The sequence below is a fragment of the Ornithodoros turicata genome, chromosome 4 (assembly GCF_037126465.1).
Source record: "Ornithodoros turicata isolate Travis chromosome 4, ASM3712646v1, whole genome shotgun sequence".
NCBI classification, from domain to species: Eukaryota; Metazoa; Arthropoda; class Arachnida; order Ixodida; family Argasidae; genus Ornithodoros; species Ornithodoros turicata.
Genome location: NC_088204.1, coordinates 1,622,514 through 1,643,519, shown reverse-complemented (window position 1 = coordinate 1,643,519; position 21,006 = coordinate 1,622,514). Strand labels below are relative to the sequence as shown.

General features: G+C 43.7%; 2 protein-coding genes across 2 annotated transcripts; one reads left to right on the top strand and one right to left on the bottom strand.

Moving 5' to 3' along the window:
* The first annotated feature begins 284 nt into the window (after nucleotides 1-284).
* Nucleotides 285-8,828, top strand: LOC135390632 (actin-binding protein IPP-like). The gene is made up of 9 exons (XM_064620403.1): nucleotides 285-390; nucleotides 1,438-1,813; nucleotides 1,873-2,001; nucleotides 3,974-4,149; nucleotides 4,213-4,434; nucleotides 5,252-5,579; nucleotides 6,358-6,522; nucleotides 7,349-7,566; nucleotides 8,367-8,828. Exons 2-9 carry the CDS (start codon nucleotides 1,456-1,458, stop codon nucleotides 8,589-8,591), a joined length of 1,821 nt encoding a protein of 606 aa, XP_064476473.1. The 5' UTR covers nucleotides 285-390; nucleotides 1,438-1,455; the 3' UTR covers nucleotides 8,592-8,828.
* Nucleotides 8,829-11,747: 2,919 nt separating this feature from the next.
* On the bottom strand, nucleotides 11,748-20,931 carry LOC135390630 (trimeric intracellular cation channel type 1B.1-like). The gene is made up of 6 exons (XM_064620402.1): nucleotides 20,697-20,931; nucleotides 19,300-19,456; nucleotides 18,354-18,538; nucleotides 17,101-17,188; nucleotides 14,915-15,247; nucleotides 11,748-13,041 (listed from the first exon to the last, which is right to left on the bottom strand). Exons 1-5 carry the CDS (start codon nucleotides 20,815-20,817, stop codon nucleotides 14,944-14,946), a joined length of 855 nt encoding a protein of 284 aa, XP_064476472.1. The 5' UTR covers nucleotides 20,818-20,931; the 3' UTR covers nucleotides 11,748-13,041; nucleotides 14,915-14,943.
* Between the last annotated feature and the right edge of the window lie 75 nt (nucleotides 20,932-21,006).

Genomic DNA, 21,006 nt, shown 5'->3' with positions numbered 1-21,006 from the left:
AAAAAAAAATGGGGGGGGGGGGCTTCCGAAACCGTACCTTTGGTAATGCATTTGAGAGAGGGTAAAAAGGGGCGAGATCCCCCTCCCCCATGTAAAGTTCCCATCGAAAAACGCCATTTCGTTGAACCATAATTAAATTATAGCTCGAAAGTTGGTTTCTGGGCAATATTTCGTTTCTGTTCTAGTTCACGGTAGAGATTACGAACGGTCCCATTTTAGTTTCGGTTTCGTGCCGTTCCGGAAGTTGCGGCGGAAAATGGCCCGCATTCAAATGTTATCAGCTTTTTGAAGCCAGAGCCAAAGCCGCCATTAGCAGAAATCGAGGGATGATTCCGTTTATGACCTGAATGACAACAAGCAGGAGAGCTTAGTTTTACTCCGATATTGAGGGTAAGTGTTTGCAATAATGGAATATTTCTGGATACCAGTGCCTTTTCTGTGCCCTGTCAAGCGCTTCTGTTTGTCGGTGTGGACACACGACACACAACAACTAGCTGAGTTGTCTGTTGACAGGTGAGAGTGAACTGTTAGATATTAGTTTTTTCACATACTGTATCAGAATTTGCAGTTGGTTACATATTGCCTTTTTGAGTCATCTGCCATCCTGTCACACGACACGCCTGCCAATGGGTGTGCAACATGTCAGGAAAAAGTCATCTGTTCTTGTTCGCTAAAGAGGTGCCAAAATAGCCTTTCTATAACAAACCGACAAGCAGTGTCATTATATCGTGAATCGTAATGCTGCAATAGCACATATTTGTCTAAGTTCGTAAGGAAGTTTAGTCCGCGGCACTTTCGCAGGTTGCTTGTCAGTCCTAGCGACTTGCTACAAATGTCCTCAGAAGCCCAGAAGGGTTGCGTTGCGAAAGCCGAGAGTATATGTTGATGGGGCTCGGCTTATCTGGTCCGTCAAATCTGAGAGGGTTCTGCTTCGTAACTAGCATCGAAATAAAGAAGGTTCCGCACCAAGAGTCGCATTTTGAGAGGACACCTCTCAAGTTGCATCTGTTTACCCAAGCAAATAAATAAAAAAAGTCTCAAGTTCAAGTTATATCCCCAGGTGCGACTTCCTTTGAGTTTACAACTGACAGTGCCTCGTCCTTTGGCCTTTAAAATACAGCACTTGAATACATTCCCGACACCCTCTCTTATCTTCCACACCCTCTCTTATCTTCCACACCCTCTCTTATCTTCCACACCCTCTCTTATCTTCCACACCCTCTCTTATCTTCCACACCCTCTCTTATCTTCCACACCCTCTCTTATCTTCCACACCCTCTCTTATCTTCCACACCCTCTCTTATCTTCCACACCCTCTCTTATCTTCCACACCCTCTCTTATCTTCCACACCCTCTCTTATCTTCCACACCCTCTCGTATCTTCCACACCGATATCCTTTTCATGTTTGTTCCTCAACATGGTCTTATCATCAACAGTGGACTATCTTCGTGGCTATGGCGTTTTCGGTGCGCCCGAGGGGCCCCGGGTCACAGCATCGCTTTCCCCGCAACAGCTGCAGTGGAGGAGGGGGAGCTTCTCAACATCGAGCCCACCCACTCTTCCGCCGTCGAGACCACGGATCAAAGCTCCTGAGCAACCTCAATGACCTCAGGGAGAAAGGAAAGTTCTGCGACGTTGAACTTGTTTTGGATAGCAAGACATTTTCTAGTCACAAGGCAGTTTTGGCTGCCAGTTGTCCCTACTTCGAAGCCATGTTTAGCTCTGGCCTGTCAGAGGTCAACCAGAAGTCCGTGGAGATCCGCGGAGTAAATCCGTCGATTTTCGAACAGCTGCTCAGTTTCATATATAAAGGTACACGGAACGTGGCATGGCTATGTATTAGGGTATTTAAGATATCTAATTTCTTGCAGGGGAAATTCATATCACGCAGGAAAACTGCCAAGACCTGTTATCCCCGGCTAACATGCTAGGGCTTTCGGATGTAGTGCAAGCGTGCTGTGATTATCTTCAGAGAGAGCTGCATCCATCTAACTGTGTTGGTGAGTATACTCCAGGACAACATAAGAGCCACTAATAACGCTGAATATCATCTGTAGAAGTTGACTTGTTTTCTACGATGGATGTTGTCATCTACATTGCTGCTGAACTTGAGATGGATGGTCACATCACAAATTTGTTTCACTGGAAATTGTTTAGATAATAAATAAAAAAATTTTAGATATCAGCGTCGCTTCCGCAGCTGCAGGGGATCCAGCGGCGACGACATCAGCGTGAAATCACTCACTAACAGCAGGAGTGAGAAGGTAGTGCTCTGAGGAGAAAGGCGCTGTCCAGATGCCCGCAGCGTCCTCTTTCCCAATGCTGTTCTCTGATTGGTGGTGTAGGGAATGACTTTTTCGCCTTTTTCCAGAGAGGGAATTCCAGCATACCCTCAACATCCGTCGTCTGCTCTCTTGTCATGTATTCCATCGAATAAGTCAAACTATGGCACCATTTCACCTGGGCTTTTCGATACCATGATTGGTGATCCACGAGAAATACAGTGACAGCATAGTTTTGAAATCAACTGGAAACGATGTGCCTGTCCCTTTAAAGGGCCGTGTTTAGCTTGCTGTGACTTGTCATTCATGAACTGCCTTGCAACCAAGTATGAGCACAAATGATGGTGATGATGACTGGAGTTTTAGTGGCGCATCGACAACAAAGGTCACAACGCGCCAACGCAGCACAAATGATGTGTATGAATACTTAAAGATGCTAATCCCAATACCAAATTAATTGCGTATAAGGCTTTAGTACATACTCTGTGTTGGAATATGGTTCTGTGGTTTGGTTTCCATCATCAACCGCAAAGCTTGAAGATTTGGAGCAGATTCAGTGCAAAACTATGCGCTTTATTTTTGATAAATTCTTGCGCTATGATTCGCAGTCACAACTGCTGCAATCAGCAGAAGTTCCCACACTATCTCATCAAGTGCTAGTTCAAACGACTCAAAACTGTCTGGCTAGTTTTGAATAATCAAACGCGCATGAATCCGTCGTTATATTGGCAATGGAGACAGCTCTCGAAATAAACACAGGAAACATATTGATCGGTATCGTTACCACTCCCGAACCACTCGAATACTCTCCCACAACAAGCTGTTGTATGCGACACACTGTCTTGGTTCGTTGACTGCATCGAAGCGTATTTTAGCTGAATTTTGCGGACAGTGTTTTTTTGTACTGTGCATTGTATTTGGCCCTCCTTCTATGGTGTCGTAAGATGCTAGAAGTATTCTAAATAAAAAAGTTAAAAAATGTGCGTTATATCAGGATCACAAATCTAGTAACACTTCATATATTCTGCTGATAACATAGTGGTTTACAACAGACGTGTCAAAAAGTCATGCTGAATTACATTCGTGTACAAAGTGTCCTTACCTCGCCCGCCAGTACAGGTGTCCTGGCATGCAAAGTATCACAGCACGTTGTTTCCATGGTCCTGGCCACAAATCAGGGATCGGAGCCGGAACTGAACCCGAACAATTTTTTGCTTGTCCTGAACCGAACCGGAAGTGAACCGAAAAAAATGCGTACGGTTACCGGTTCGGGAATCGGTTCAGAATTGAAATAATTGTACTACTGACTGACCTTTTTTTGACTCACCTGAAACGGATCTCTCGCACCTTTCTCTTTCAACCGTGTACGGTGAGTGTAAGCTCACTCTCATGTAGTAAGTTTACTTACTGCCCATGAACCGGTTAAACCGGGACCAAAAAAAAGTAACTGTTTCAATCCCTGTAAATGTCCCGGCCACTGACCGATTTTTATTTTTTTTTGTCTGCATGTGTGCGGGAGAGGGGGGGTTACCGAACCGATATACCTGAACCGGTTCGAGCTGATAATTTCGGTTCAGCGGAGCTAAACCAGAACCGAACCAATATGCCCGACCTCGAACCGGACAGAAAAAAATACTGGTTCCGATCCCTGCCACAAATAACAGTGATAATTCGCAGAACGCCGTTCCAGGTATCTTTCGCTTTGCCGAACTACATTCATGCACAAACCTTAAGTTGGAGGCTAAACGTTTCATCGAGAGACGATTCACAGAGGTCATACTGGAGGACGAGTTCTACGACCTTCCAAAGGACACCATCAAAAATTTCCTCAAAAGTGAAGGACTCAGCATTGACAGCGAATTTCAGGTATATATTAGACGACCCTTCGATGAACTTCGGTGAAGCGCGTCACACCGAGTTTCGACGCAGGTATTTGAAGCGACCACCAAGTGGATCCTGCGAAACGTCCGGGAACGGCGCAAACTGGTCTTCGAGCTGCTGGAAGCCATTCGCTTTCCCGTTATTTCTCAAAAGCAGCTGGACCTGTACATGGAGAAATGCCCCGATGAAGGACTCAAAGATGATCTCCTCAAAGTCCTCAGTGACCTGAAACTGGACTCGAAAATTCCTCCAGACAGCAGAACCAACCAGGTGAGGGACAGACCTATGTTGTTCCAGCCTCAGAACATCAGTTTCTCTCTTGTTCAACAGACCGGTAGTAGTTGGAGAACCGTTAAAACGGATCTCTAAATGAGCAATGAAATAAAAATTGCTCAAAACCCTGCTTCATGAAGTTCATCAGGAGCGACGTTCTTTTCGTGCCAAACTAGGGGTGTGTAAATTATGCGAGGAGATACCGTATAGCGTTATTTTATTCCACCACTGACCACGGTATTGAAAATCCCACGCGAAATAGTGCCATCGTTTGACCGTTATTCGATGGGATACGTGACAAGAGCAGACGCAGGATGTTGAGAGCGTGCTGGAATTCCCTCTCTGGAAAAATGGGGAAAAGTCACTCCGTAAGAACCAATAGGGGCGCGACCTTGAGTAAACGAATGCTGCGGGCGTCTGGACGAACCTTTGTCCTCTGAACACACCCCTCCACACCCTTCCCCTCTCGCTTCTCAGGTTAGGTTCTCTCATGCCGGAGCGGAAGCAGCGCTGATCTTCAAAATTTCTTTATTAAGTATCTAAGCACTTTTTCGGACGAAAAAATAGCAAAAGTAGATTGTCGGCTGATGCCGAACGTAGTGGTATCGGTTTCAGAGATGGTGTTCCAAATGCGGTGGTCCCTTTCAAGAGCTGACGATCGGTTTTTGGAAGGTGTGTGGATGAAAAACCCCTCTCGCGCGCTAGAGATCAGCTACGGTCATCATTCTTGCGCAAGAGCTCTTGTTTACATAATCCGCCGCTGTCAAAAAAAAAGAACTATGAAGGGGCTTTCACTTCTCCTTTAAAATTTCAGATTCTGGACGTCCGGCAACAGCCCCGCATGTGCACCCGCAAGTGCATCTACCTCTTGGGAGGCTGCCATCGGCACATGGGCATGAGGTTTGGCGAGGGTTACAGTCTTGCCTCGGCAGACAAACTGGACCTCTTTCGGAACAGTTGGTCCAGTCTAGCACCCATGGCTCACACTAGGTCAGGTCCTGGTACAGCGGTCCTAAATAATCTCATATACGTTGTCGGAGGCGAAAGTGACTGCCTTATTTTGGCCAGCGGAGAAGTGCTGGACCCGGTGGTCAACCAGTGGGCGAGCATTGCCGACATGGTACAGCCTCGTTGCATGATGGGTGGGTACTTTTCTTGCTTGTTTGTGTTTTGTGTAGCAGCGTACATCAGCCAATGCTGTTACTTATAAAAGTATATCAGTGATGTGGTCTCTTTTACACAACTATGGTCTCTCAGGTACAACCTAATTCTATGTCAGGTTTGTGCTTGACAAATCCATTTATGTATGTTGGGTTGAATGCCCGATTTTCCCAGAAAGTGCATTTCTGTGTCGTGACTGAAGTGCCCCACTGCAGTCAGCAGCGCCACCTGTAATATGTTCAGTGCAAATTGAACTGTCACTGTGCAGCCCTGTAAGCTCTACGTGTAGTATGTTGTATGTAGTACAGTGTACTCTGTTGCAATCTTGACCAAAAACTTTGTTTTGATTTCCTTCGATGACTCGGCGATGCTACAAGCTTTGCGTTTGTTCCAGTGGTTTATCCAGACCCCCTCAACCCCCCCCCCCCCCCAATTGTTTGGAGACACCCCAACAATTTTGTCCTGTGTACAATGAAACTGCACCCCCAAATTTTTTGCAACCCCCCCGAGCTTGGGTCCTGGATCAACTGGTTTGTTCCCGTAGGGCAGTGACATGCTCAATGCATACTTTTATCAACTGATACCAATCCGCTAAATTTAGTGCCAGGGTGGTTGCACAACAATCTGCGATGTTTGGTCTTGTATCGTTCCATACAATCTGGAATCACAGTTGCAATACAAGCTGCAATGTTTCGTGTCCGGGACAGTACAGTCGGAAAACTGTGGCCGAGAGGGGGCTGAAGCGAAAATACCGCGCAGGGTTATGTGCTCTGGACGGCTTTCTGTACGCCGTCGGAGGATGGGTCGGTGCAGAACTGGGAGACACAGTGGAGAAGTACGATCCGGTTTCGGACACGTGGCGGTTATTAGTCAAGGGCAGGATGACCTCGGGCCGTTACGCCATGGGCGTGCTTGGACATCAAGGTATGTAGTCACATTTCTTAAGGCGGAATCACTTCTTCAGAGATCTACGGGCGATTTTCTTTTGCGCAAGACACGTGAAAGCTCTAAATGATCACCGTAAGACTGGTACGGGCGTGTTCTCTCAGCTTTTCTCTAGTCAGTGACGTATTTTTTAGAGGACAAGGTCTAGCCGTTGATTTTCAATAAATTAAAGTTCGGTGCGTCTCGAACACGTACTGCCATCTCGATACAGTGTTGCGTACTAAAATATTTGCGAATTCGGACTCAATATGAATAGGGCCTGACTTTTTAGGGTTAAACCCGTATCTGCCCGATATTTACCCCCCGAACGAAATCTGTAAAATTCGGGTTTAACCCGAATCTACCCGAAAACATCCGGGTCGCGTGGCACACTCGTAAGCGTGCATTAAAATAAAGTTTGATAACATTGCTAAACATTAGTTCCATGTTAAGACAAATTTTTATTTAAAAAAAAAAAATCACCCGAATACACCCGAATTCCTGACGACAGAATATGCCGTAACGGGATTTAACCCGAATACACCCGAATTTTCGAATGAAAAATATCACCCGATATTTACCCCCCGAATTTGGCCAAAAATGAAACCCGAAAAAGTCAGGCCCTAAATATGAATCGACGGATAGTCCTAAAATGTGCCATTGACAAGGGCAAAGCAAGGAGAACACGCCAGTACTTCTGTTTTGACGATATTTTACGCCGTTTCTGAGCTCTGTGTGAACAAACGTTCTCTATTGTCTTGCAAAGAAGTGATCCCCCCCCTGTACCGATCGCATCGACAGCGACTGGAAGATTTTCTTTTTGTAGGCCTCATCTACGTGATTGGAGGTTACAATGACCACATGGAGCTCAACCTGGTGGAGTGCTTCAACCCCGTGACTCACGAGTGGACGACGCTGGCACCGCTCCGGACTAAACGCGCCTACGTCGGGGTCGGGGTCCTTCACGACCACATCTATGCCGTCGGAGGCAGCAACGATCGGAATACTGCTCTGGCGACGGTGGAACGGTACTCCATAGAAGAGGTAATTGCTCTGCACTCGGTTCATCGGGGTATACCCGTTACTCCGTTTAATTATTTCATTTATTTTATTTATTTCGCGTTTTCATAGCTGTCCTAGCACAGCTACCGCCGAAAACGTTGTCTCTCTCTGTACGGCGAAAGCTTTTTAATTCACACCCCCGTCGGTTTGAGCTTTTGGATGACTTAAACCAACTGCCCTGGTCCCGCCATACTGCGTAGTGGTCAGTGTGTAAAACGTGGGTTCCAACACCTATAATTAGAGCCCGAAGTTTTAGGGTTTTACCCGATTCTTCACCGAATTTGCACCCCGAATGGAAGGTTGCCTCTTTAGGGTGAAACCCGATTTTTACCCGGCAAATTGCCCTCACTGGGATGTCTGTAAGAATGCACTAACTTACTTGTTTGGCAGGAAAATTCAGTTACGCCACCGTTTGTACCAAACCTGTACAGTCAGTTTGAGTAACTGACCCCGATTTCTCCCTGAATTTAGCATACTGGAAGTTTTTTCGCCCAAATTCGCACAAATTTAGTGCACACGTTTATTTACCCGGTTTTTACCCCCCGAATTTAGAAAAAAATATTACCAGAAAACTTCAGGCTCTACCTATAATTGCCTCTCGCTGGCAGCTTTCCCAGCCACTTGGCGGAGGCCACAAATGGAGGAGCACTGGCGTAACCACTCGCGGGCATGCAGTTACTCTTGCACTCTTTCGAAGGTGCTGCAAGACGCAGCTATTGCCCATTACGCCGCAGTGGCAGTCTGCTCGCAAAATCTTGTAACATAGCTATTTTCTCGCGCAGAACAAGTGGACAGAAATTCTGCCGCTCAGCCTGGGCCGCGCGGGAGCCTCCGTGGTCGCCGCCAACGGCAGCATCTACGTTATGGGCGGACGCACGTCGAGCGGCGACCTTGGTCCGCCGCTGACGCTCGAGTCGGTTGAGGAGTACCACCCCGAGATGAACGTCTGGACGCAGGCCTGCTCGATGCCTCTCAGCCGCTGCTACGCCGGTGTCACGGTCATCTAATGACTCTTCATCCTCCGACACAAAAAAAAAAAACATCTTGCAGCACCTCAAGGACTCCATTATTTACAGTCTGCGTGACTGAGAGGGACAAAAGCGAGCCGTGAAATGAAAAGGGAAAAAAGGAAAGCTGGGTGGGGAGGCGCAAAATTAGCACGCGTGACCATGTTCCGCAGAAATTGAGCGGTTTTGTGAGATGTGTGGCGAAGGTGGTATATTACATAATAAGTTTGCTTTCTTCTGCCGAGAATGCTTTCTCTGAGGCCACCCACTTGTGCATATTTGTTATCTGTGATGTCTCTTAGTTCCTCGGGACTATTTTTCTTTTTCCCTTCTTCCTGGTTGCACCAGTTCTACCAATTTCTTTTTTTAATTTTTTTTTTTTTCATTGATGCGCACAATGCTTGCTCTCCGAGAGCAGTGTCTCACTGCATGTCGCCTGCGCTTAGTTTTGTGATTGCGGTGCAGTCTTAAAAAAAACAAAAAAAAAACGTTCGAGTGATCGTGGTGAAGGATTCGAAGAGGCCTGCACGCGATTGACTGTGTGGGCCGGATAACAACCGTGGCCAGATGGTGACCCTGTGAGAAACTTACGTTACTATGCTGGTCCAGAAACGCGAAAGAAAGGATGTACATGATATGCGAAGCATTTCATTGTGCCTGCATCGTGAGCTGTACAAAGTGTGATAAGTACAAAAAGGAATAAAGACCTTCATAAGGCTTACTTACAAAAGACGTGGCAAATAAGCCTTTAACGACACACAAAATGGTGTAGCACAATCTGTGAAGCACGTTCGTAAAAGTGGGTTTGACCCGAACACAAGTGTCAGTGACAACTATTGGGTGAACGGCCAAGCACAACACAGTCTGGACAGGTCCTGCTGGTGGCATGTCATTGCAAAGATCATAAAAATGGTGGCATCCAATGATCTGTGGCCTATGAAGTATTTGTAATGAGATTCCTGTTTCTGTGTGTCATTTGTGAGTGAGTTTAGTTTTATCCTATCGAAGGTGTTTTTTTCCTCTTTAATTATTCAACACAGATTTTTAATAAAAACTATTAGACCCGCATAAATTTTGTTTTCGCAGGTGGGTTATATGTAGGGCCTGACTTTTCCGGGTTTTATTTTTGGCCAAATTCGGGGGGTAAATATCGGGTGATATTTTTCATTTGAAAATTCGGGTGTATTCGGGTTAAATCCCGTTACGGCATATTCTGTCGTCAGGAATTCGGGTGTATTCGGGTGATTTTTTTTTGTTTAATAAAAATTTGTCTTAACACGGAACTAATGTTTATAAATGTTATCAAACTTTATTTTAATGCACGCTTATGAGTGTGCCATGCGACCCGGATATTTTCGGGTAGATTCGGGTTAAACCCGAATTTTACAGATTTCGTTCGGGGGGTAAATATCGGGCGGATACGGGTTTAACCCTAAAAAGTCAGGCCCTAGTTATATGGCCCAGCAGACATCCTGTAGGACAGCATACACAACTACTGGACGACTAATTGGATAAAAAATTCATTAATTAACTTAGTAATTCGATGTAAAATCTTAGTAAAACTTAGTAAAATCCATCGTCCTTATTAACCACCCTGAGAAGCGAACGTACCTTGAGATATAAATTCCCAAATTTTGCTGTACAAATTAGCCGAAACCAGAACTACACACTATTCAAGTGCAGAAAGAGCGACAAGCATTCCATGTGAGAAGCCCATGTGCTTTGGAGGGATGGAGCTGATTGAAGTACATAGGTGCGAAACTGTTGGCAAGATAGACCACTGTCCGGCCCAGATAAGGCCAAGGTCGTGTCCTTTCTGATCAACGGGAAGAAGAAGGAGGTTTGGTGATAGTTCATGTTGCTACACTGCCCGTCCAAGTGCTGCAGTGTGGGGTCTGCACTAGAGAAGTGTGTAGTTCTGGTTTAGGCTCATTTGCGTAGCAAGATTCGAGAATTTATATCTCAAAGTACGTTCGCTTCTCGAGGTGTTTAATAAGGACGATGGATTTGAATGATGACTGGTTCCAATTCTGCTCTCTCACATTTATCAGAAAACATACAGAATTTTAGCCAATTACGTAGTCGTCCAGTAGTTGCGTACGCTGTCCTCGGGATGTCGGCCTGGCCATATAACCCACCTGCGAAAACTAAATTCATGCGGCTATAACAGTTTTTTTAATATAAAAAAAAGATCTGCATCTAATCAAAAGAAACACCCTGTGTATTTGCAGTAAATCGTGTGAAGTTTTAAGTGAGGCCTCGTACTGCTGACCACCATCAGGATGTGATAACAGCAGCCGATGTGATGTGCTCGTACTCTGGAGGAATGAGGCTCTGCGTAATTTGCACTAGGAAACTATGTTAGTCTCTCTAGCTTGTGCTCGGGAAATATGTTGACAAGTGCTAAAACGGAATGCGAACATACAAATGGTATAAACAAAGTCTGATTACCTCAAAGGGATGTTGCCAGTGTTGTGTAACCAGGACAAGATGGTGATCTGTTTTCGTAGTTTCTCGTCTCGGAGTTTGAGTAATATGAATAAGGCCCCTGGTTTTCTGCTGCGGCAAAGTCAAAATTCTGCGACACCGACTCGTAAATTCCGCGATTTTCCGCAGCAAAGAGTCAACGGTTACTTCAAACAGGAAACACTTCATTTTTTTTTTTATCATTTTTTTTTTATAATGTGGAAACAAAAAAAATTTTATAAACTTGCAGGTTCAAAGCACTGTTGTGGCACAGCATTACATGATATCTTGCGTTGTCCTCTGACAGCGAATGCCATCTGTCGCCTGCAATCATTTTACACCTGCTGGAAGATCTCTCAGCATCTACAGAGTTTGTAGGAATTGACAAATACTTAATCGCAATGGACGCTAAATTCGGAGCAAGTACCCTCCGTTCAAAAGCCCAACTACCACATTTACTCGCATAATTTGCGCACTTTTTCTCCCAAAAAAGTATGGAAAAGTTGGGGGTTGCGCAAATTGCGCGGGAACGTTCGTTACGATGTTCAAACGACGCAAAATTTTAGTATAACTGTCATATAGGCTTTTGGTGCAGCCGATACTGATGACTGCATCAAGCAGGCGCAGGAGAAGTACCCAAATACCGCACGACCGCCTAGTATAGCGTAGCAAATCAGAGCCAGACAAAAATGTAAATGACTCTTTTTATTGGCGTAGATATTACAGTGTCCGTGCTTTCTTGATATGACAGGAAAACAATCCTTTGCAGATCACATGAATCAAAGTGGAGGGACTAGCTGGCTCTCACTGGCCAAAAATGTTTCGTTTCTGGGGAACCACACCATTTTTTTGTCTCGTCCAATGACGATGCTCGCTAAAATGACTAGTGTAGAAAGAAAACAAATACGCAATCATGACAGCGGTCCTGGATAAAAAAAAAAAAGTTGCGCAGTAAAAAAATGATGAAACTGCAAGTGTGTGCCAGAATACTGTGAAAGACAAAAGCCTCATCTTGTCAGTTCCAGTTCTGTCGTCTGCTCAGTGCTTGCAAAGGCGCATGGCAACTGTTTGCAGCAATCTGACAAGATTGGTTGGATCAACAATGATGCACATATGTAACCCTTTTTTTTTCTCCTGTATTTCGCCCATCGGATTTATGCAGTGTACCAAAAAAAGGGTATATTATGATCACAGTACACACCAGATGGCAGCAGTACTGTCATTTCCACGGAGGACGTGGCCGTCTGCTAGAGTATTCAGGCACACCTTGAGCTTCGATAAGGTACCTGCACATAGTTGCTGGCTCATTTTACGAGTCTACGCCGGTGTTCTGTTAAGACTCCTCTGCAATATAAAATTGTGTTACAGACAACCAGCAAATCGTAGTCGCCAACTGTTCAAGGAGAATACTTTCCTTTCTGATATTGTTAGGCATAGGAAGAAGGTATACATTGCATGGAGCATCTTCCTGGTACTCAATACTCAAACACAAAACGTAACTGCACATTGTGCTGCGTGCAGGTAAAGGTCGTTTGTAGTCTTTCATTCGTTACGACTTCGCTTCGTTTCATTTTAAAAGGACTTAAAAATGGATGAGAAATTTACAAAATAATTTTGGAGTGAGGGTGTAAGATGAAGCAGTGTCAATCTCGAAACTAGAATTTCCGATCTAATCTTAATGGCACACTGCGGTTTACGAGTCTAAAAAAAAAAATTTGCACCACCTCTTACAAGAGGGCAGCACTGATATGCTGTGCGTCCATAGGATGACATGAAATACAATATTGATAACTGTATAGATAAAAAAAAAAAAAAAAAGAAGAGGCTTTCCACATGTTCCTTCATTGTCTCTGACAGGTCCAGTCTATGATTCTAAAATGGGATGTTGAATATAAGGATGATGTGTGCATCGTATCTTGAAGGGTTGGCTTTCGAAGCAGTTGTGCTCAAGTCCCCACGCATAGTTGACGCTGTCTCGTACAACCTGCATGAGAAAATCTTACAAAAAGAAGAAGCCAAAAAAAGCTCTTCATATGAGATAAAAGGTCTCTTCGATTTGGCTCCGCTCACTGCACTGGTTCAAACAGTGCAACACTTTTGTATCAATTTTCCCGCGCGCTTTCTTATTCACTTTGTAAAAGTGTTCTTTATAAGTTCACGGTCAGCGTGCAGCAGGAGTGCAACTACATTGACCAGATGATAATGTGTGGCATCAAACGCGCATGCGCATGTGCATTGTAGAATGCAGGCAGAAGAGAAAATGTTAGTAAAATAATGGGTATGTACATCTTTTATTACTATAGTTTATTTATTTATTTCATCACTGAGTGGCAGGAAACCGGTGACAAAAAGCCACTATTCGCGGCTCGACGGGATCACTGTTCCCCTATTGTTCCTAACTTCTTGTGGTGCCCAGGTTGTCAGAGGCTTAAAAAACACGACTCACAGCTGGGACCCGAACGATACACAAAGCGCATGACCAAAAGGATTACAAGCATCATGTGCAACATTCGCATGTAGATGGAATCGATGAAATTTTGAATAACATTTCCAGCATATGAGTAGGGCCTGACTTTTTTCGGGTTAAACCCGTATCCGCCCGATATTTACCCCCCGAACGAAATCTGTAAAATTCGGGTTTAAACCGAATCTACCCGAAAACAACCGGGTCGCGTGGCACGCTCATAAACGTGCATTAAAATAAAGTTTGATAACATTGCTAAACATTAGTTCCATGTTAAGACAAATTTTTATTAAACAAAAAAAAAATTGCCCGAATACACCCGAATTCCTGACGACAGAATATGCCGTAACGGGATTTAACCCGAATACACCCGAATTTTCAAATGGAAAATACCACCCGATATTTACCCCCCCCCCCCGAATTTGGCACAAAAATAAAACCCAAAAAACTCAGGCCCTACATATGAGGCAGTTTTAGCTCTTGACTAAGGTATCCTGCACATTTCTTTTCCCTTTCCATGCCCCTTCATTGATCCTCGTCGAAGCGCCTTACGAAAAACAAAAATAACGCTGAACCAATTGCCGAACCAGTTTGGAACAGTACTTTTCATTAGTTCCGGTTCAGTTCTAAGATGAAAAAAAAAGAAAAGAAAAGAAAAAAGTAGTTAGGACCGGTTCCGGTTCGGGAGTTCTATTCGACACCCTGGCTGCAGCACCGCTGATGAGGTGCCAACAGATCTGAAACGGCTGTCCAGTGCCGGCAGAGTAGTGCACAGAGGGGATGCATTATTTACGCATAAATTATGAGAGCAAGTACACTATTTCAAAACTCGATGATATTAAATGTACATTACGTGGCATTTGATCATTTCACGGATGATGGGAATTCATCTAGTGCCGAACAGAGCGCGCAGAACAAGCGCACAGAGCCTCGAATATTGAAAAGCAGAAACATGACAGACAGTAGCAGGATTTTTGTGCCTTGTGCCGTAGCTTATAAGTAGGGCCTGACTTTTTCGGGTTTTATTTTTGGCCAAATTCGGGGGTAAATATCGGGTGATATTTTTCATGTGAAAATTCGGGTGTATTCGGGTTAAATCCCGTTACGGCATATTCTGTCGTCAGGAATTCGGGTGATTTTTTTTTTGTTTAATAAAAATTTGTCTTAACATGGAACTAATGTTTAGCAATGTTATCAAACTTTATCTTAATGCACACTTATGAGTGTGCCACGCGACCCGGTTGTTTTCGGGTAGATTCGGGTTAAACCCGAATTTTACAGATTTCGTTCGGGGGGTAAATATCGGGCGGATACGGGTTTAACCCTAAAAAGTCAGGCCCTACTTATAAGGAAAGCCTTGACAAGTGAGCATCAAAATGACATTTGTACCTACCAGGTTCCAAGGCCAGGCAAAACGCGTCATCAATCTTTCTTCTTGGTAGCCTCGGTCTTCCCGTTTTTAGATGTATCTCCCTTTCCCTCGCCTCCTCGGCCAGCCGTGAGTGCTCTGCCAATGGCGTCCCAGATGCCACCGAGGAAGATGGCGCAGAAGAGGTTCTCGAACGGAACGAACGGGTCGTGGATTCCGAGCAACATGGCAGACAGCTTGAAGTAGAGCAGGAAGACGACTATACCCAGGTAGACGAGGGCGTGTGGAGCAGAGATCAGAGTCGTCTTTTTGTCGACGACAAATATGACTGCAGCTACTAGACACGCTTTGGTTGGGCTGGAACAGGGATGGGCAGTATTTAAATACATTGTATTTAAAATAGTATTTAAAATATAAATACCTGTATTTAAAATACGTATTTAAATACAGGCAAGAAAAATGTATTTATATTTATATTTAAATACCGTTTTAGGCGTATTTATATTTAAAATACGCTTAAATACACATATCTCATCCTCCCGTCTGTGTGGGCTTTTCTGGAGTTCCACATTGTCAGCCTCCAGCGATGAAGGGTATTTTGGTTAGAGGCTACAGGTCACTCATGCCATGTGTTCGGGGATTTCTGTCCTTCTAGAAAACAGCACAATGTGCGAATGAGGGCATCGCCACCCCAGTTGCTTCAGCCCTGGAAGCTCAGAGAGAAATGAGAATACCAATTTGGGAGAGATGTCCTTCGTAACCCTCTTGCGTTACTTGATAATGCCTGGTGTCTAAACCGTTAGCGGCAATTCTACTCGGCCATTCACTGGGAACTCAGGGCAATGGCTGCAGCGCACCAGACAGTTTTTGAGGGGGAGTTTTTCACTGTCATCGCTGAAGATGGAAAGTCGAAGGAGGCAGGCAAGCTGGTGTATACGATTGAACGGAAACATCTCCTTGAGTCCTTGGAGCAGTCGGGGGGGACTGGACAGGACAGACAGGAGACAAGAACCGCCAATGGCGACTCAAAACCAGCAAATGAACAAATTAACACTTTATTCAACATAGAGAAAGTGGAAGAAGCGATAACGAGTTCATTTGCTGGTTTTGAGTCGTTGTCGGTTCTTGTCCCGTTACCGTCCTGTCTAGACCCCCCCTCGCTGCTATTAGACTCAAGGAGACGTTTCCGTTCAATGGAAAGTCGGTCCATGCAAGATGCTGAAATAACCACACTGCATCACGGAAAAATAAGTAAATATGTGGGCATCGTGTGCAGCAGAGATGCATCCACAGGCGGCTCCATTTATTATATAATTTAAAAGAATAATGTGCCTGGACGGCTCAAAGTATTTACAGAAGTAGTTACAGTATTTAAATACTGTCTTAATGTATTTATATTTTGTATTTAATTACTTTCATTATAAAGTATTTATAGGCAGTATTGAAATACATGAAAACATGCAGTATTTTGTATTTATATTTAAATACCCGAAAAGTGTATTTATGCCCATCACTGGGCTGGAATGATAATTGAAATGTATTTTTAAATTTTTTTAAATTTCTAAGTTCCTGCGCAGTCTAAGCGTCCCTCAAAAATGTGCACGTTGTATCTGTCCCACGGGAAATCGATGAAATTGTCGGAGCAGGTACTATGGTACCCTGGTACTATGTGGTGCAACACGTTACTATAAACAGTTTCTCGGAACGTCTCCTCTAGATTCACACTTCATTAGAGACTGCTGTTAGGCAAATCTAGGGTTTTCCTTTTCTTTTTTTAGCACAGATTTTTATTTAAAAAACTATTAGAGCTGCATAAATTAAATTTTCGCAGGTGGGTTACACAACCAGGCGGACATCCTGTAGGACAGCGTGTGCAACTACCGGATGACTAACTAGCTAAAATTCATTAATTCGATATTTTCTGGGGAAATATGAGATAGCAGAATTGGAGCCAGTCATTATTCAAATCCATCGTTCTTATTAAACACCCTGAGAAGCGAACGTACCTCGAAATCCCTCCCGAATTTGAAAAATCATAAAACCCGAAAACGGAGAACCCTACACATATATGCTGCTGTACTTTTTTTTTTTTTCCTTTCCTTTTTCTTTCTTCTAGGATGCTTCCAAGTTTTGCAACTGTGACACTAACACTTTGCAGCTGTTTAAACACGAGAAAATAAAAACAGTGGACCCCCTGAAAGCAAACTTACAATCCAGGCTGCATGATTTCCATCATGGTTGGCGTCCAGAATCCACGTAGGAGTCGCTCGTACACTTTGAGGAAGCTTGACCCATTACCTAACCAGGAGAAGATTGGTGATTGACTGATTAGATATCGGATGATAGCGGGGTTCTAGCTCTTCTTGAGCTAATTTGTTCCAATATTTGGAAAGGCTGTTCCTCATAGTTTCTCATAACTCTGAGCTTCTGTGTGTTTATTTCCCTCAACTGACTTGTAACCCATAATCCCGAGAAAAAGCATTGGCTGACAAAACAACGTACTCACAAAAATAATGTGCAGCTTCCTAGCAACAACATTGTTTACTTTTTGCATAATTTCATCAAACTTTGCATGCTTATAATTCAAGTCTGTTGAGCTTGTAATATACCATGGTGTAGATTTTCAAGGATTAGAAGCAGAATTTCACTGCATAACACATTCTGTCTCAACCTCGTGAAAACGAAGGCGCATTTTATGATATCTACGAAGCGTAATATGCTATCTAGGGTTTCCGGTGTTTATAATTTTTTTAGACGTTCCGAAATGCAGCAAAAATGAACGCCAGGCCAGATTACAGAAGGACGAGATTGATTTGAATTATAACGTAATGACTCTTTATCACGTATCTTCGCATTATTTTGCAATACCTCGAAAAATATCACCACCGGGAACCCAGCTATATCCAACGAAGCCGAATACACATACAGCATGTGTGTGGACACACCGCGTGTATACAACATGAATATACGTGAAATGCGCGCACAGATCTTGGAATGAAGCAGCACTCATCTTGTTATATACCTTCTCGTGTGACATTTTTATGGGTACAAATGCAGCTTGAAAACTACTCAAATACGTAAAATACGTATATTCAGTTTGAAAGAGACCTTGTTTTGGTTTGAAATTCGAGTGGAAAATTCTATATTCATTTCGAATCTAATACACAATTATTCGTGTTGAGCTCAAATTAATGCACAGTGATTCAAACAGCCATTCTGTGTAGTGGTCAGCCTTGAGCTTGCTCCGATGTAGAAGCTCTGTTCTACATAGATTATAGGTTCTATGACGGCTGAGCTCCATAAGCCACATAAACCAAAGTTTTTCAGTAAGATCTGAATTGCTCAAACTTTTATCGGCGCATATATCTTTCCTATTTTGCTGGGTTGATTCAAAAACCCTATTCATAAGCAACATTTTGTACTGCACAGAATACGCATGCACTTCAGTTCCAGTTTTTTTTACCTTTGACAACACCAACCACCACCATTATGAGGTAGCCATTGGGGTAGACCTTCGCTGCATGCACGACACCATCATGCACCTTTTTGCACCTTGTTACTTCTTTCATGAGTGCAATTATGAGCTTGCAAGGAAAGAACTTGCAGACCTTGTAGACCAAGTCAAACGGGGAGTAGAAAATTGCATACCTGAAAAAACATTACAGTGAGATATTTAAATATGGCAGTACCTAGCTACTATAGATGACCTTTTGGCACGGGGTTTTCTGAGAAATGTGAGATAACAGTGATAACTTAATAGCAGTGATAACAGTGATAAGCCATTGCCTTTTTTTTTTTCTTTCTTTCTTTTTTTTTTTAAATCCTGAAATGAATGTGGATGGCAGGAGCAGCAGGGGGCCAGACCACGAACACCTGTGCCGGCACCTGTGCACCTTTTTGTCCTAGTATAACTAGACTGTTTCAGTGTTGTGCAGTGATTTATGTGCATATGAGAGCCCATGTAATACACAATTGCTGCTTTTGGTGCACTGTGGCCTTAGCTGCTTTTGCACCACAAGAACTGCAATCATTATCATTGCCATTGCTTTTTCTCAAACTCTTTCCAAATTTGTGCATTCATACACACATACACATATATATTAAAAGATGCTAGAAAACAGTTGACGAGAATGTCAACATTGTTACAGTGTAGGCTCTGCCTTCTTCAAGACAAGAAGGCACAGCCTACGCAGTTACATCAACACCCCTTGTGCTCTTTGTTTCAGTTATCGATTTCAGTTGTTCAATTGTGACTTTCCTATTATTCCTCGTTAATTTCTTATTTACGTGTCTGGACACCATATACACATGTACATAACATATACTATATCATTAACATAAAATGATTGTACCACTGATTGCTGTCAGGCAGTATAGATTAAAGTATTAATTTTGTAGCTGTTACTGACCAGACAGCAGTAGCCAGCAGCAGTTGCTGGTTGTTCTTAAAAATGCCAAGGATAGGTTCACCCAGAAGAAATGCTGCAAAGATGCCCCCAGCGAAGATGGAGAACATGGCAGTGATCCAGCAGGAGAGGGGGTGTTTTCTGGAGAACACATGGGCCCCTGCATGTTGACGATTGACACGGAACAGTGTGAATAGAATAGAGGAGTGTTTGCAATCAGAGCTCCAGAATGCAGTTGGTCTTACCTAGCTCCTTGCCTCAAAATGAGATCAAGGTCAAAAGAGAGGGGAATACTGGCACAAAGTCAATTGTCTGCCCACATTCCTTTACCAGCATTTATTTATTTTATAGGTATTTTTTTTTTCTGGTTAAATTCAGTTTACTAAGACCAGTGTGAAATGTGACATTGCCATTGTTTTCTGAAGCAAAAGGAAGCTCTTGTTAACATGCACTGGAACCATGGCTGGACCGCTCCTTTCCGTACGTTGATATAAAAAAGAAAAAGAAGAAAGAAAAACATTTGTGTTAAACTTCAGCTCTATGGCCTGTGGCATTCCACAGAGATAACAGGCAGTGGTTTACCCAGAATCCCAAGCACAGGGGGTTGCAAAAAATTGCGGGGGGGGGATCACTATTACCACGCAAGGGGCCCCTCTGCAAGGGGTGCACAGGTAAATTTAGGGGGGTATGCTGCAAAAACGCGTTTGTTGCTTGAGTTGTAAAGGAAAGAGGCAACTCACTGAGGAATATCGTGAGAAATTCAACCGAGCGTTAGGATACTACTCCAATACGTTTTTATATTTGAATTATACATTCCCAAGCTCTCATGCTCACATACCAATATCTTATCGATCCCGTTGCTTGTCTATATTTATTCGCAACAGCGTGATACAGGTGAAGTACTTTCCGTACTTTTTCGCATTTTTTTTTTAGCCACGTACGTTTAGTTTGGATTCAAACGAAACAGACAAGCGGTGACAGCAACATTGTACAGTGTCGTCTGCAAAAGATGCGTCTTCCTGATGATTTCGATAAGGACTGCATTACACACCTCCATTATTCTCATGAATAAGTTAGGGACCCGCCGATTGTTTTCAAAGCGCGCTTTTACATTGAATTCACTGAAGCGTAACACAATATAACAGAACACAAGTACCCTATAACGCATCGCCATGCAAGGTCTTTTCAAAGCACCTACGTTATGACTTTCTGCTCGCATCCGTATCTTCCCATGGTGTATCTCCTATAAGATCGCGCACTGCCAACAGATCAGCTGTTCCATGACGATTGTGGCATTAAATTCACCCGAAAAGGTGAGGTCACGAGACACCGAGCCCAGATCGGTCTTTTCTTAGTTCAATCTTCAAGGGTAGAGGAGATGATCACACACAAACACTTACCGGGACCCAAGTCTTCTCGAAGGTAAAGGCACGTTATCACACAGTGTGCGATGTCGAAATACGGATACATTTTTAGCTTTGTCACTTGGTTAGCAATGTCGAGAAACATTTCGGGATCCATTTTTAAGTCCTTTCTGAAGTTTGCTGCGGCCTCTTCGAGTCGAGAATCGTGCAAAAGGGTAAAATTAACCCGCCGACTTCAGGCTACTGCGTCTGCGTGGAAGATGTTGGATGTGGAAGTGAGAAAGGAGGAAGAAAGTTATAGGTAAATTGATTATTGGTATAGGTCATTTTTAGTAACTTTTTCTTG